This window comes from Terrapene carolina, unplaced genomic scaffold (assembly GCF_002925995.2).
Source record: "Terrapene carolina triunguis isolate 2854851 unplaced genomic scaffold, T_m_triunguis-2.0 Scaffold714, whole genome shotgun sequence".
Lineage (NCBI taxonomy): Eukaryota > Metazoa > Chordata > Testudines > Emydidae > Terrapene > Terrapene triunguis.
This window is the reverse complement of record NW_020665065.1, coordinates 17,262,732-17,278,859: the sequence shown is the minus strand read 5'-3', so window position 1 is coordinate 17,278,859 and position 16,128 is coordinate 17,262,732. Positions and strand designations below refer to the sequence as shown.

Sequence of the window (16,128 nt, the reverse complement as noted above, 5' to 3'; positions counted from 1 at the left end):
GGGTCAGGATTGACGGGCGCTGGAGAAGCTGTGGGTGGGATCCGAGGTGGAGGAGCGGAGGGGGGAGGGGGGCTGTGGGTCAGGATTGAGGGGCGCTGGTGGAGCTGTGGGGGGGACCCGAGATGGAGGAGCGGGGGGAGGGGGGCTGCGGGTCAGGATTGAGGGGCGCTGGCAGAGCTGTGGGGGGGACCCGAGGTGGAGGAGTGGGGGCGGGGAGGGGGGCTGCGGGTCAGGATTGATGGGTGCTGGCAGAGCTGTGGGAGGGACCCGAGGTGGAGGAGTGGGGGCGGGAGGGGGGCTGCGGGTCAGGATTGAGGGGCACTGGCAGGGCTACCTGCAGGATGCCCTGGACTGGAATAGCAGGGGACGGGGATAGTGCAGGTTGGAACTGAAGTACACCATCGCCTCTGCCTGAACCGACCTCAGCCTGGGGCACTCCCAGCCTGCCCCTCTCCCAGGTGCCCCCTCCCTTGGCAAGGTGGGGTAATGTTTCCTCCCAGCAAGAGCGCCTCCTGCAGGCCTGCGGCAGCACTTCGCGCAGCGCTTTTTGCATGGCTGGAGCTTGGGGCTAGTTCCCTGAAGCAGCTGCAGTTTTGCATGTCTCGTTGAGCAGGGAGTTATGTGACACTTCCCAGGGCAAACAATGCAGCTCTCTGCGGGTGCACTGACGCGGTAGCTAACTGGACGCTTCCGCCACCCTCAACAGAGCACAGCAAATCCTGGCATTCAAGTGGCACTAGAGTCTGGGTATTAGACCCCTGCGGCTGGCCCCAGTGGGGCTTGGGTGGCAGGGCTATAAAACTGCCATGTAGACATTCCCAGGGCTGGAGCCTGAGCTCTGGGCCCCCATGAGGAGGGAGGCCAGCCACGGGTGTCTACCGGCCATGTAGACGTACCCTTTCATTCCGTGCCAGAAGATGCTACCTTGCACTGCACAGAATTTCTCTTCTCAAGAGTGAAGTTAGCACTGGTGCAAGGAGCTGGATCGACAAATTACCACTGACCCCAGCTCAGCTCCAGCCCAAACAGCAGCAGCACCATGGACCTCTGCCCTGCCTCTGGGGCCAGAGGGATAGCCAGTCTCCAGGGCTCATTCATTCATGGATCAGCCTTTCTGCTGAGTGCCAGCTGGGATGATGGTCACCAGTTCACTAGGAACTGGACTGAGCCCCCTCAAACGCATCATTACATATGGGCCAGTCTTCAGATAGTCACGGCTCTTAATGACCTGGGCTGGATCCCGATTTCCTGGTGCTAACATTTTGGACAGCTCACCCAGGGGTGATTCCAAAGCCAAGTGAAGCCCCCAAGGGAATGTCTACATTGCAATTAGATGCTCGGGGCTGGTCTGTGCTGGCTGACTCGGTCTCACAGGGCTCGGACTATTTAACTGGTTTTCCAGGCCTTTCGGACTCTACCGGGAGCTCTTGCAGCAGGGGAAACGGGACGAGCTGCCCCTCATATGCAGTCATGGCTGAGAAAGCAGCCACTTTTATAAATCTGAGGAAGGGGCGTGGTGGGAGGCCATGGCAGGAGGGGCGTCTCCCAGGGAGCCAGGGCCAGTCCCATGGAGGGCTCTGGAGACCTTGAACCAGACTCTGTGTTCAAGAGGGAGACGGGCTGCTGTATTTTGTATCATCTGGGGCTTTGTCGGGGCGTGTGGCTCCATTCCTAGATACAATGAATTGCAGAGCTCAGGCCTAGAGGTCGGGAATGTAGGGGTCCCTGGGGCCAAGTGTGTGTCTGGTGGGATGGGGCATCATCTCCTGGCCAGCTGCAGATGGGGGAGGGGTTCTGGCAGCATCCAGGGGGAGCTGTGCAATCACCTGAGGCCAGGTGTCCCCAGCAGTGGGGGATGACAGAGAAGACGCTAGATCCCCCTTCCCACCAGCATCCCCTCAGTCACTTGGGCCAGCGTCACCCACCGCTCGCCATCCAGGTGCTGCCTTGGGCACGGCGAGAGCTGGGTGTTGTGTCCGGGCTGCCCTACCAGCTCCCCGAATGGCTCCATGTAGCCGTTGAGTAGGATGGGGAGGCGGGTTGGGACTGAGGGGCACCAGCAGCGCTGGGTGGGAGCCTGGACTGGGCTGGGAGGGCTTTGGAGGCAAACAAACGGATACCCGTGATGCTCCGAGGGGATGGACCGGGCCATGTCTGCCCCCACCCCCACCCCATGCCGTGCTCCGAGCAGAATCGTCCTGCCTCCGGCACTGGGGCCCTTTCTCCGCTGCGGCTCTGGGAAGGCAGCCTTGGGCATTATTCCAGCGCCACCGGCCTCGTGGAGAAAAGGGAATCAGGCCAGCAGGGCCAGCCGGCTGGCAGTTTCCATGGAAACAAACACCTTATTAATCTCCACCGCACACAATTAATTACGCCGGAGCTGGTGGGGGGGGCGGGGGGAGGATGGGACAGACGGGGCTGCTGCTGGAAGCAGATAAACTCCCTTCCCTCCTCTTCCCTCTCCAGGGCCAAGGCAATTAGAGCCGCTCAGCCTGGCCTGTGGGGTCCCACTGGTCTCTGGCCTGGGGGGGGAGGCTGCTTGTTGTTATGGGCAGTGCTAGCTTCTTGCAAGAGCCACAGGCGGCTCTGAGCTGTGAAAGGCGCGATGGCATTGACCAGAGGATTTGGATGGCTCTACCCCTAGGCCGAGCAGTGGCCCTACCCCTACCAGAACCAAGGACCCTTTAGTCTCGTCAGCCTTCGAGGTCAGGACGTAGGGACTCCCCAGGCGGTGACGAGGCGGGGCGGGCTGTGTTAGCCAGTCTGGGAGTCAGAGAGGCTCGCAGGGGCTGGGTGTATCCAGCAGCCTCGCTAAAGAATCCCCTTTCTGTTCCTTGGAGCCAAGGCATGGCTCTTGTCCACCCCGAGGCCCGATCCGGCGGGAGGATGGGCGCCCCTGGACATCCCCTCAGTGGGGGTGGGATCGGGCCCCTTCTGGGATCGGGCCCTGGCTCTAGCAGACCAGCTTGGCTAATGCCTGCTCCACTTGAATGAAGAATGAGGAGACCCCTTCAGGCGAACCTGTCAGAAAGCTCCTCTGAGACCGGGATTCACCCCGCCAACGACACGGCGGGCAGAGACGCCCCTGCTGGGAGCTCGGCTGGAAATCTGGCCTGGCTGCCCCGCCCTGCATCTTTGCACCAGTGCTCCTCTGGGAGGCTGTGCTCGGCCGTCGTGCCAACCCGGGGCTCAGGGGTGATGGCGCCTGGCGGGAGGGAGGGATGGTCTTTACCTACCCACCAGAGAGGAGGTCGCCAGGGCCGTGACGTTGTAACCGCTGGAGCCGAATTTGGAATCGGAGAGGATCCCACTGGACGTCTTGAAACATTTCTGCAGAGGGAGAAGAGACGCAAAGGCTGGCAAGACCGTCTGGGTCAGCGGGGAGAGAGCCGAGTACCCTCAGCCAGCCCCACGTCTAAGAGAGGGGACCCATGCAGGCCAGGGGTGGGGGCCTCCAGGGTGGGGGAGCCCCCAGAGGACCCAGCAGCCCATGGGCACTCAGGACTCATGATACGAGATGCAACGGATGGGTGGCATTCTGCTGCGGACTCGTGAGGGGGGCTTGTGGGACCATGTCTGGTGTGCTCTGCTGCTGCAAAGGTGGTTGCAGAAGTTCCCATGCTGGTAACTCCAGGGGCAACTGTAGTTAAGTGGCCATCATGGGGTTAACTGGGTTGCACAGAGTATTATGGGATGGAGCCACGCTCCACGCCTCCCTTACTTTCCGATTTAGTCTGGCGTAGTTCCCCCTTGCCCCTCCCCCCCATGCTCTGGTGTGATGCAGTTAAATAAAGCAGCAAGTTCCCAGCCTGCAGGCCGGTGAGTAGACTGATCTTTGTGGCCGAGCCAATCCTACAAAACTCACAGAGATGTGCGTGTGGGAGGGGAGACATGCTCAGTGTCTACCAGGTACCTCCCAGCTGTGCCCAGTCTGCAGGGCTGGTTCTACACCCGCTGGCACAGAGTCCTGCGATGGCTAGGGTCTGCAGGACCTCACTGTCCCACGAAAGCCCAGTGGTCCCATTCAGGGTGAGGACCTGTGCCGGCCTTGTGGCCCACCAGAGCCTCCCCATCCCCGCCGGAGCTGAGCAAAGGCCAGCTGATGTGATCACCTTGAACCTACCTCCTCCACTTGCCACAGTTTTCCAGGGACTTCCAACCTGGCCAACCTCCCCCAAAAAGCACAGCTTCGTGCACAGCAACCACCACATGCATCCACTAGGGGGCACTGCTTCAGCCAAACCCTGCCTTGCATTCTCCCAGGAGCTCAGCATAGGGTTCCCAGACTGTAGAAGTGCAATGTACCCCCAGGGCCACCCAACCCACACTGACCTGCAGAGGGTCCCAGCAGAAATCCATCTGGTTTTCCTAAAACACAGGGGAGTAAACGAATTAAAACCGGTGCCAAAGCTGCAGATTTGTCACGGGGTGGAGGGGAAACCGAGATTCCCGTAGCCCAAGGCAGCTCTCTGAGGTGGGGCCTGTCTTCTCTGTACAGCGCCTAGCACAGTGGCTCCTTCTTCTGTCTTCCTTCCTCCTGGCTTGTTTTATTCATTCATTCCCCTCCTTTCCCCATTCCCTTCTTCCCCACTCCAGCAAGTCACTGCTTTTGTCTTGTTTCCCCCTTTAACCTTGACTGGGGTTTGCAGGTGGATAATTCTTTATTCAGACAGCTTGTCTGAAAGACACAAAGCTACACAATTCTCTAAGTGAGGGGACAGCAGTGCGGCCTAGTGAGCAGGGAAGTGACTCGCCCACGGTCACGCAGCAGGTTAGTGGTAGAGTGAGGAATAGAACCCAGGTGTCCTGATTCCTAGGCAGGGGCCCTAGCTGCTAGACAACACTACCTCTCTAACTCCCTTTCACGGTTGTTTATAGAATGGTGTTGGATGGACAGGCCTGAACCCAGCACTGGGCTGGCCAGGTACCAGCAGCTTCCCCCACCATACACACAGGGTAAGGTAGTGCTGTTGGTGCTGACCTGGGGGAGGGCTCCATGGCTTAGCTGATCAGCTCCTTAGGACAGGGCCTGTCATTCTGTCCTGGGTTTGTACAGCACCTTGCACAATGGGGTCCTGGGCCATGACTGGGGATCCTGGATGTTATAATAATAATAACATGGCCCATTCAGTGCTTGGCCTCACTGGAGAGGCTGCCAATAAGCACAGGCAATACGGATCCCTGGCCACTTGGCCTTTGTCTGAGCCACCAAGCTGCTGTTACGCGGCCCACTGAACAGCCTATAATAGCTTTCATTCCCTCATGAACGGGTGAGCGGCTCCCCCGCCTGTTTCCCATCCCTGAGTCATCCGCACTCCTTGCCAGGGGAACTCTCAAGGTGACCTTTCGGGCGGCAGGGAAATGTTTAAATCCCCCCCCGCCCTGGGTGACCAGACAGCAAGTGTGAAAAATCGGGACGGGGGTGGGAGGCCTATATAAGAAAAAGCCCCAAATATCAGCATAGTCCCTATAAAATCAGGACATCTGGTCACCCTACCAGACCATTACAAGCCTCAAGGTGTGTTTGCCAAACAGCAACTAGAAGTCAGTTATAACAGCCACCCTCACAGGTCAGCAGCAGCGTTCGAACCCAGGTCCTTCAGCAGCACGGTACAGCTCTTTGGAGCTAACTCCATTAGGCTGTGGCAGCAGCCACTGCCTGTTCTTCTCAGTGAGGCCAAGCTGCTGGAAGGGGCCACAACACATAGATTGCATATTCCTGTAGCACTTGTGATGATTGTCCTGGGGGCCTGACTCTTTGGTTACCTTGCTGTTATTCTTCTCCAGGGCAGTTGCAGGCACTTGCTGACTGTCATGGTGGGTGGAAGGAGGGCACTGTGGGTGGCTGGCGTTGGAATATTCCTTCTGAGCACTTGTGAAGAATTCTGCAACCGAAGGAGAAAAGAGATGGGTGAGAGAGAGACGGGCTGGGCCTGGTAACCCTACTTTGCTATCTGTTTACAGGGCAGTTATAAAAGAGAGGCTTGGAAAATTGGGGAGGGGGGAGATGGAAAATTTCAACTTTTTGGCCCAAAATTGAACCCCAAAACTTTCGGTTTGGAAATGGTGCTGCGGTGCCTCATGGGAGTTGTAGTTCAGCTGCCTCATGTCCCCATTCTCCTCTATAGGACAAGCTCTTCAGCCAGACTACATCTCCCATGATGCACCGTGGTCTTGCCTGCTGTGCTACCACAGCGCATCATAGGAGTCCATGGCTCTGGTGCCTCATGGGATATGTAGTTTGATGGGGAACTTGGCCCACAGAGGTGAATGAGAGCGTGAAATAGCCAAACTACAACTCCCATAGGGCACTGGGGCAGCATTTCCAAATAGAAATATTTTGATTTTCAGGTGTTCAGCTTTTTGACGAAACGTCACCATTTTTCAAGGAAAGCAGACACTTTTTGTGAAAAATGTTGTTTAGTCGAAGACCTAATTTTCCATCAAAAACAGCTTACATGGAAAATTTCCCACTAGGTGTGACAGTGCTAGGAGCCGAGCACAGACCCAGCGTTCTGCTCGCTGAGGCATTAGCTAGTCCCCGCTGGGCTGGATTTAACTGGGGGGATGGGTGCTCAATGGTTTGATTAGGTACGAGGTTGATGAGCTAAAGCGAGCAATCAACCTGCCAGCTGCCAACAGGTCAAGGCGAGGAAGGAAGTGCAAGGGGCAGAGGCTGTGGGATCCTGAGATCTCTGGAGAGAGGGCGAAGGAGGCTGCTTACTTCCCATGGCATGTTGCTGGACTGGTGGAGGAGATCCAACAAATAACACACAGGTGCTTATAAACTTGGAAGCATCCAGCCTCTTTGGGTGGTCCCGAGGGTGGAGAAGGGAGCCTGTTACACAGGTCTAAGTTATGGATCAAAATATGCCATTGTGGGCATCCAGAGGCTCTCTCAGTGGCTTCTATGCCACTTAATACTGTATCTATCTATTCCCTCTGCTCCTCTCTGGCCCCTTCCACCTGACAGCCACCCAGTGCTCCACAAACATTAATGGTTCAGCCTCACACTCCCCTTGTCAGTATTTGGGGAAACTGAGGCACAGCCTGCCAGGAGTGTTCCTTGGCAGGAATGGCCACCTCCCTTCCTCCTGCAGCAGTGCTCTTTAGTAATCCCTCAAGAGCTGACCAGGCGGTTTGAACTTTGGCTTGTTTGATGTTTGTACAGCGCCTAGCACCACAGGGCTGGACCCCTAGACGCTGCCTCAGTGCTGATAATCAATAATGATTAGAATTGATAGGCTTATTTTATTTAATTAGGCTTGAAAACCATTAATACATTTACTGAACTGGGCAGCATCGTTCGTGGTGATTGCATGTCTGATGGAAAGTCCGGAAGAGGTCAAGCAAGTGCCGGATGTGAAAAACTCAGCACAGGAGGAAGTTCAGTGCAATTAGCAAAAACGCCCAACACAAGATCCTTAGAACCAACGTCCTACGTGTCCTATATGGAGCAAAGGCCTGGAAAAATAATAAGTCCCTTTAGTGCAAACTGAACAGCTTTCAGTGCAGGTGACATTATCAGCAACGAAGAGATCCTAGACCAGGCACAACTACCGACATCAACGCTAATGCTGCAGAAGAAAGGATGGATGTATTTGGAACACAGCACGATAATGGCTGAAGGAGAGTTACTGCATCTGAATATAAAAATGGTGGGAAATGAGTGCAGGATGGGGGTAATTGGGCTGTTTGCCTGATGCACCTAGTAGTGTGGGCAGACTGGCGATGATGAGAAAACACCTGCCCTTAAAGCGCTGGGAGCTAGGACACCAATTGACACACCTGGTCCATACAACAGATACATCAGATACAACTCCGACCCGTGTAGCCACACACCAGGGCAATCAAATAGAGAATTACCCCAGCCCACTTGGACAGGCCCTAGCCATCGCTAATTCCATCCCCAAAGGCAAGAAAGCCCATGCACCCTACAGTATTCCCCGCACATCAATGCATTTGGAGTAGTTTGGACCAGGGGCGGCTCTATGTATTTTGCCGCCCCAAGCATGGCAGTCAGGCGGCTTTCGGTGGCACGCCTGCGAGAGGTCCGCTGCTCATGAGGATTCGGCGGTATGCCTGCGGGAGGTCCGCCAGTCCCACGCCTTCGGCGTCCCTGCCGCCGAATTCACAGGACTGGGAGGCCACCCCCCGCGGCTTGCCGCTCCAGGCACGTGCTTGGTGCGCTGGTGCCTGGAGCCGCCCCTGGTTTGGACCAAGAGAAGAACAAATTTTAAAGTCGAGGGCCCTTCGTGGGAAATGCCAGGCACAGCTCTCGCTGTAACGCGGTGTTTGTGGCCCACAGAATAAATTGTGCGGCCAGGCAAGCAGCAGGAAAAACTCAGGAAGACAGGCAGGGAGGTGAAGTGTAACAGAGACGGGCAAAGGTCTTTGTGAGAGCCCCTGTGCTGGGGCTGTCTCTTCTAGGTGACCTGCGTTAGGAAATATAATTGGGCCCTGGGCCCTTTCATGCTGGGATGGACACATAAGGCCTGGAAGGCAACTTTGGATTTTTTCTCTTTGGTGCTTACTTTGCATTCAAAATTCAGGTCTTGTCTACTCTGGGTTTCCAGGGCGACACTAGGGCTGCTTGGAGACCCGGTCAGATCCTCGCCTCAGGAGTGTCATGCGAGTAAAAGCTGATTAACTGAGAGGGAGGGTGGGAGGGAGGTGATTTTGTTCAGACTCTTTAAACCTCTTGGGTTTGCTTTGTGTTAAACAGGCATTTGAGTCAAACACATGGCAAACGCTTGGGAACAAAAGCCCCTTTGCTAAAGCTCTGACACCTTCTCTGCTGCAATTTAAGCCTGAAGAGCGCTGACACCCTCCATCTCTAGGATCTCCAAGGAGTCCTCCAGCAGGACCAGAGACGAGCAGATATTTCAAAGGGACAGAGTTAGGAAACGAACCTTTTCCAGCCTTCTTTATCCATCCTCAGGAAGCGAAAAGGCCACAACCACTTCCCCTTCTCTCTTCACAAGGCCCCTTGGAGCAGTCTGGGTTCAGCATTAGCATGGAGCAAGGACTTGTGCTGCCTTGTTCTTCCCCCGCAATCCTCATCGACGTCTGAGTGCACAACCAGTTTTGCCTCTGTCCCCACCAGCTGTGCCCTCCTGGGAGTTTGCTAGGGAGAGGATCGGCTAAGGATGTTCCTGTACTCCTCGCCCAGTGTGGCATGTTCAGAGAGCGTTGGGGGGGCTGCAGCTATCCAGCAGGGGAAACTAGCTGATGGAGCCGGCTGACCGTGCTGAGCCTGGAAAAGGGAGCCCATGGCCTGGTTCTCTTCCACCCTCATCCACCTGCTCGGGGAAGGTGTCGCCTACTCCCTTACCTGCACTCCAGCCCAGCCTGCTCAGATGGCACCTTCTCCACATCTGCCTCCGTTCTGATCTCTGTCTCACCGTGCCGGGTGCTTTGCAGGCCAATGCAAGATGACAAGCTCCCTGCTTTGATGAACTTCAGATCTGTGGGGCCTCGCAAACTCCTACGCCCCCGTCGCATGACTTCCTACTGGGAACAGCCCCGTTGGCTCCACTGGGATTAGCTCACAGCAGTAAACAGGACACCGCCGGAGTAAGCATCTGCATGCTCAGCCCCTTAGGGTACAGAGGTGCGAAACAGTGCAGGCAGGTGCAGCATTGCCAACTCTCGTGATTTTGTCACGAGTCTCATGATCATTATTGTTTCCATAAAGCCCCAGCTCCTGGAGTCAGGTGGATCTGTGATGATTTCAGCCTTCGTTCTTAAAGAAGTTTCTAGCCCTCATGGCTGCGGAAAAAGCTTCAAAATGTGACCCCCTAAAGGCTCAAAAAGCAGAAGGCAAATAAAAAGAGCCCCAAATCTATTATTTTTATATAATCTCATGATTTTAAAGCCAATCTCATGATTTCTGGTGAGCCTGACTCCTGATTTTTCAACCTTTGGAGTTGGCCCTGCTGTAGGCGTAGGCATACTTGCCCTAGCTTTGTGATCTAGCCAGCATGGGCCTGAAATGTGAGGACGTATCCAGGGTTCCAACAGGCTGGTACAACCCGTGCCAAAGCCCCTCCTGCTACATCTTCATGGCTATTTTCAGCCGTGCTAGGCAGATCAAAGCTAGCGCGGGTACATCTACCTACACTGCATTCGCACCTCGGATTATGGGGTCGACATGCCCTAAATCTGACAACACTGTCCGTGTGCATGACACACACCAGGGCCAGTGAAGGCCTTGGCTTGTCTAGACATGGGTCTGGAAGGCGTTAGCTCACGTGGGGTAGGCTTTAACTCAGCCCGTTTAACACATGTTGAAGGCCTTGTCTATATTAGGCTGTTAAGACATTAGCTAACACCTTCCAGACCCTAGTCTAGACAGGGCCTCGGTCTGTATGGGAACCTGTGTGTCCCTTCCACATAGGGAGGGCTTAGAACAACTCTCCGTGCTGGGATCTGGCCGGGGCACGGGGGTCCAGGCTACGACGCGTGAAGCCACCTAGAGTCACCAAGACACTGTTCAGAGCAAACCCTGCCCTGCAGCCCTCTGTGTTTTCCATCTGATTTCAACATCTGCCTCATAGGGTGACCAGATGTCCCATTTTTAAAGGGACAGTCCCGTTTTTGGGACTTTTTCTTATATAGGCACCTATTACCCCCCCCACCCCCTGTCCCGTTTTTTCACAGTTGCTGTCTGGTCACCCTACCTCATACCCTTAAAAATCTCATCCCCTTTGAGAACCCGGCGGGCGGCCGCGTTGCCTTTCACAGCTGATTTTATGTATTTTATCCCCAGTTCCTGAAAAGCCATGGGCACTTCCTCCTGGAAACCATGTTCTCACGCCCCGCTGCACCCTCGGCGCCTGCTTTCAACTCAGGGCCCTCTCCTGCCCCGCTGAAACCCTGCAAGCTTCCTCAGCGGGAAGCCCTTGTCCTCCCTCAGACAATGCAGCCCGTTCACAGCTTTGGCTCTGATGCCCCCGGCTGCCTGACCGTGGGGAGGAATATCATGGAGGCAGGAAATTAGCTTTCAAGTGTGATTCTGCTCAGAGCTGTGCCTTGATTTAAAGGGTTTTGTGAGGCGCCATGTTTATTTGTCCTCAAAGATACTTTGGCAAATCCTCTATTGATTTCAGGCACCTCAATACCTTTGAGGATCTAGGCCTCCAGTGACTCCAGATCAAATGTGTCCCCTTTCTGAGTAAAGAGATGAGGTCTTTCTAGCTCCCGGCCCTGCAAACTCCTCCGGGCTCTGAGGGTCACGCTGGGGGTTCTCATCCTTCTCCCCAACCATCGCCAGTTGCAAAGGATCAGCTGGCAAATTCTACACCCGGGCAGCCCCTCGTCTTCAATGGGGCGGATGGGAATAGAGGGGCCAGCTCTGGCGATGATGCGGGAGGCAGAATTGAATCCAGCTCACCCCGTGCTGGCTCATGCAGGGCGAACGGGAGCCAAACGTGGTTGTGTCCCTCAAGCGAACAGGGTGGGATTCTCGATCGCCCTACGCCTTGTGCAGCTGTTGGCGCTGGAGCAAAGCGGTTGTGAATGGCTCCCGCATGCAAATGGTCAAAACGAAAACCACCTTGGGCCTGAAAGCAGTTCAGTCCTCTGGAAATTGGCGAAGTCTGAACAGATCAGGATTCTTTGAACCACCTCAAACAGGGTCCACGCGATGGCTCGCTAAACAGCTTAGCTGAATTGGTTTTTTTATTAGTGTTTATTATTTGTATTTTCACAGCAGGTGGAAACTCCAGCTATGGAACGGGGCCCCACGGGTCTAGGCGCTCTACAAACACAGAAAATCTCCCCCATGGAGATGGGCTCTGAGCAGGGTATCCAGGGATAAAGTCACCCACTCTGGAAAACACATTCGAGAAGAAGGGGAGAATTTCTTAACAGTTTGTCCTGGTAGCACGAACTCAGGACTGGGCTTTTGGAGACCTGGGTCCTGGTCCAAGTTCTGCTGCTGGGTGACCTTGGGCAAGTCCCAGCCCTGCTCCGTGCCTCAGTTTCCCCATCTGTAAAATGGGATAATGAGACTGCCCTCCTGTGCACAGTGCCTGGAGCTCTAGTGGTGAAAAGTGCTAGCTGAGAAGTAGGTGTTATGAATCTTATTTACATTTTATGCCAAATCTCTTTTCCAGCTTCGGGCCCCCCGCATAGCCTGGGTCCGGGTGGCGCAGCTAAGAACACGATGCTTTGTGTAGCACCAGTCCCTTTTCCTGGCTCCTTTGCAAGCAGCACCTTGCAGCAGGTGATAACGAGCCCGCTAGAGCTCTCCCTTTCCACATCCTTCTCCCCAGCAACTAATCTCCCCCGGGCTCCCAGCGGGCAGAGCCCTAGTGCATGGCACATGGCGGCATCCTCCACCTAAGAGGCTCTGCAGACAGTAATATTATTAAGTGTAACCGACGGTCTGGGTGGTGAGTCATAGGCACAAGTACAACATGCCACTCCGGCCCAGCCTCACAAGGCCACATCTAGGGAAGAATGCCACAGGCTGACGCTAAGGCCCTTGGAGAATAAAATTCCTCTTCTCTACAGATATATATAGTGAGTGTATAGGGGGTGTATCTGCAGAGTGCCATGGGGTCTGGCGCAAACCTAGGGCATTTCAAAGGCTTTGCTTCTCCATAAGCAGTCTCTCCTCTGCCGGTTCCGGCAGCACTTAAGGCTTTTAAGTGTGTGTGTACAAGGTCTTTGTGCGCACACACACACACACACACACACACACACACACACACACACACACACACACACACACACACACACACCTATATAAAGTGTGCCTGGATCTGGTTAAAAGAGAAACCGGAGCTTTCCAAATGGAGTGGAAGCATTTAAATATCCAGCTCCCCCCGGAGTTGAACCGCACCAGATCTAATCCGTCTGCTCTGATGTGGGTGGGTGTGAAATTAGAAGCGTCTGTAACAGCCACCCACTAAGAGGAACTGCAAAATGTTGGTGTTTTGGGATAATGTAAAAGCACAATTGGGTGGGCTTTTTTTCCTTCTTTGGGCCAGTGTTGATTTGGGTGGATTTGTATTTTCTGAAATCCGGTAGTAACTGAAAAAGTGGATTTTTTTTACGAGGCTGGTTTTTGTCTTCAACTCCTGTGAGTCTGACCTGAGATTAGAGCTCTGAGGGGTGTCCCATCCCAGGCAGCTTGACAGAGCACAAGAGATGTAGATCTCAAAGGAGATCAGTAGCATTACCCCCATTTTACAGGCAGGGAAACTGAGGTACGATACATGGTAATGACTTGCTACAGGTCACCCAGTGGAGCCAGGACTAGAACCCATGTATTCTGAAGTGTGATCGCACACTCTGTCCACTAGGCCACACTGCCCCCCTTAAACTTACACCACTGAAGTGCCACACAGATATTTACAGATTTCCCCTCACGCTGCTCCTGGGAGGCTCAGTGCGAGTGTGGCCCCCTTTGTCCTTGTCACCCGGGTCCATCTGGAGCTTATCAAGAACCCTGGTGTGATCGCACCTCACCAGCAGCCAACAGCAAGGTGTCCCCTCACTGCTCTGAAAGCAAAGGAAGGACCGAGACACACAGCCATGGAAAAGCCCTGCCGTGCAGACTGTTTGTACCTGCACCGTTTGGCTGTGAAGATCCCGAGCGATTCAAACATACGTGACTCAAGGGAAATGGACGATGGCTCCCGGGGAGGCATAGCTGGCTTCCGTGTCACTCTCCAGGCTAGGCTGATTTCGAGGTGCAGCCTTCGCGGTGTAAGGTGACGTGTGTCATGACAAGGGCCTGTCTAGGCCTAGCTGTGCGCACGGGGCCATGTTTTCAAAAGAACTCCATGTGCTTGGAGAATCTGGCCGATGGCCCTCTCTGTCCCTGGTCTGTTTTGGCTCCTGGACTTTGTAATGGGCCTTTCATCTCTAGTTTGTATTCAGATCAAGTCAGTCATGATTTAAAAGCTGGTGCTATCTCAGGGCTGGCGTGGCATGAGTTTTCCCATGAGACTGATTTCCACATCCTAAATATCACCTGCACACCCAGCAGTCTCCAGGAGAGAAGCCAAAACCCGGAGTGGCCCCTGCCCTCACCAGCGGTTGCCTCTGGGTTGGCAAGGGAGTGTTGGCAGAGGATGCAGGGCGTTGTGGTGCAGGTGTTGGAGCTAAGCAGAATTCCCTACTGGTACAGGCCTGTCACCTGTCCTGGCTGCTCTTCCCCCCACACCTCTTCCTCTAAGCCCTTCACATCCAAGGGCCCAAGACCTCCCCATCAACCTCCCCGTGATTGTCCATCAGTCCAGAAGCAAGGAGCTGGACAGGGGCGTCTCTGCCAGTGGGAGCATTTTCCCAGTCCCTCATCCATCCAGGCAGGGTTCCTATGCGCAGCGTCCACTGTCTCCTTGGCCTCCTTCTCGGCATGGTGGGTGCTGGTGTCCTCAGCTCTGTGTCCCCTTCTGGACCCCTTGCTTTGCCCCTGTGACCTGTTTCCCCATCCTGGTTTGTTCATTTGTTGTCCCCAGTATTCAGTATATTTCTGGGCCCTGGGGCCCCTCCCTCACCCGAGGGCCTTCTGTTGCTTTGATGGGCTCTGCCCATTAGTCCCAATCACCAAATAGGCTCCAACCTTTCACCAACACCCAACTCCCTTTAAAAAGCAGCCCGGTAGTACATGAGGAAAACATGCTGACACCAGCTTTCCTTGTGCGTGATGGAGTCTTCACCACTGGCTCTTACTGGCCCAGGGAGGCTAATCCCAGTGTGCAGCCTTCTCCGTGGCGATGCGCACTGCACCCCAGAGGTGGCTGCATTTTGGCGTGGGCTGAAACGATCATTACAAATTGCTTTGCAATGCAGCTTTTAGGATGAAAGCGTCTGTTATAAGGGACTATTTCCTTGGAAAATATGACTCTCTGGGCTGAATTCAATACAAGTTGCCCATGGAAGCTGAGGATTGGCCAGGGTTTTGGGGACTAGACCAAAAGCCTCGCTTCCCCAGGCTTCCCACCAAGCACCAAATGCCTCCCTTTATTGCCTGCTCCTCCTGGAGTGACTGTCCCAGAGATGTGGCAAGTTGTCACTGCCCCGGGGTTGGAAGACAGGTAGGTACCTGGCTGTCTGCACGCAGCAAGCCAGGACCTGCCGTGGCAGAGTCTGTCTCATCCTGGCTGTGCAGGGCAGATGCTGCTCTGGGACCAGGGCTGACGCGAAGGGGCTTGACCAAGATGCAGGAGGCTGGGGTTCGGGAGGGGGAGATTGGGAGTATTATGACGCTCAGACCAGGGCTCCCTCCAGACAGTGCCTGGAAACAGCTGTTTCAGACAAAGGTGCAAGAAACCCCCTAGTGGACACAGATGGAATAACCTGCCTTTAGGGGCGGTTTCTGCCTGACCCGCCTCAGTTAGTGTCCTGTTTGAGCCCTGGAGCATGGGGACTTTCACCCAGCACATGAGTGAAGTTCCAGCCAGTGCCCCAGGGGAGCCTTGTAGTAAAGGCAAACGCTAAATGCCCCACCCCCAGATCTGCCCCTGCCCCCCCAGCCAACAGCCCTCGGCTAGCAGGGAATAAAGCCATTCCCTGACTCCTTGTCCTGAGTCTCTGTTATATTCAGTACCCCCCCCCCCCCCACACACACACACACACGCATCCGAGGGGCTGGCTGGCAAGGCGGGGAATGGGCAGACACCCCCATGGGGGGGCAGACACAATCCTTGGCTTGGAGAGCAGCTGCCTTTGGATGGCAGGTGCGAGTCGTCTTCTCTCTCCCCTCCCCCCAGCCCCAGCCCTCGTCCGCGCTGGATGGCACTCACCTTGGGACACGCAGGACCCCATCATGGGGGGCTTCTCTTCATCCGCCTCGTGGACAGCTGGGGGCTCATCTCTTCTCTCCCCGGCTCGTCTGTTCCCAAGCCAGCTCCGCCGCCTGCCCGAGGTGCGGACAGAAGACCCAGCTCCCCCTCCCAACCCCCCCCCCGTTTTATTTTTTTCTTCTTCGGCGCTCGGTTACTCCTCCTCCCTCGCTCCCCCCTTCCCCAAGTTTGCAGGCGACCGTGGCAATGTCTCCGGCGAGCCGCAGGGGAAGAGGAGGCAGGCGGCGGGCGCGGCGCGCGGAGGAGAGACAGACGGACGTGCACACACCGAAGGGAAGAGAAAAGGCAGCTCTCTGCCAGTCAGGGC

At 55.3% G+C, this 16,128-nt stretch overlaps 1 protein-coding gene across 1 annotated transcript in view; it reads right to left on the bottom strand.

Annotated features, from left to right (window-relative positions):
• The window catches only part of FAM131C (family with sequence similarity 131 member C), a 17,847-nt gene extending 2,061 nt beyond the window's left edge, over positions 1-15,786 (bottom strand). The window contains exons 1-4 of the mRNA XM_026659927.1: positions 15,762-15,786; positions 5,767-5,885; positions 4,333-4,368; positions 3,237-3,330 (exon numbers count right to left, since the gene is read on the bottom strand). Coding sequence (XP_026515712.1) covers positions 3,237-3,330; positions 4,333-4,368; positions 5,767-5,885; positions 15,762-15,786 — 274 coding nt within the window. The remainder of the gene's footprint in view (positions 1-3,236; positions 3,331-4,332; positions 4,369-5,766; positions 5,886-15,761) is intronic.
• Positions 15,787-16,128: the final 342 nt, after the last annotated feature.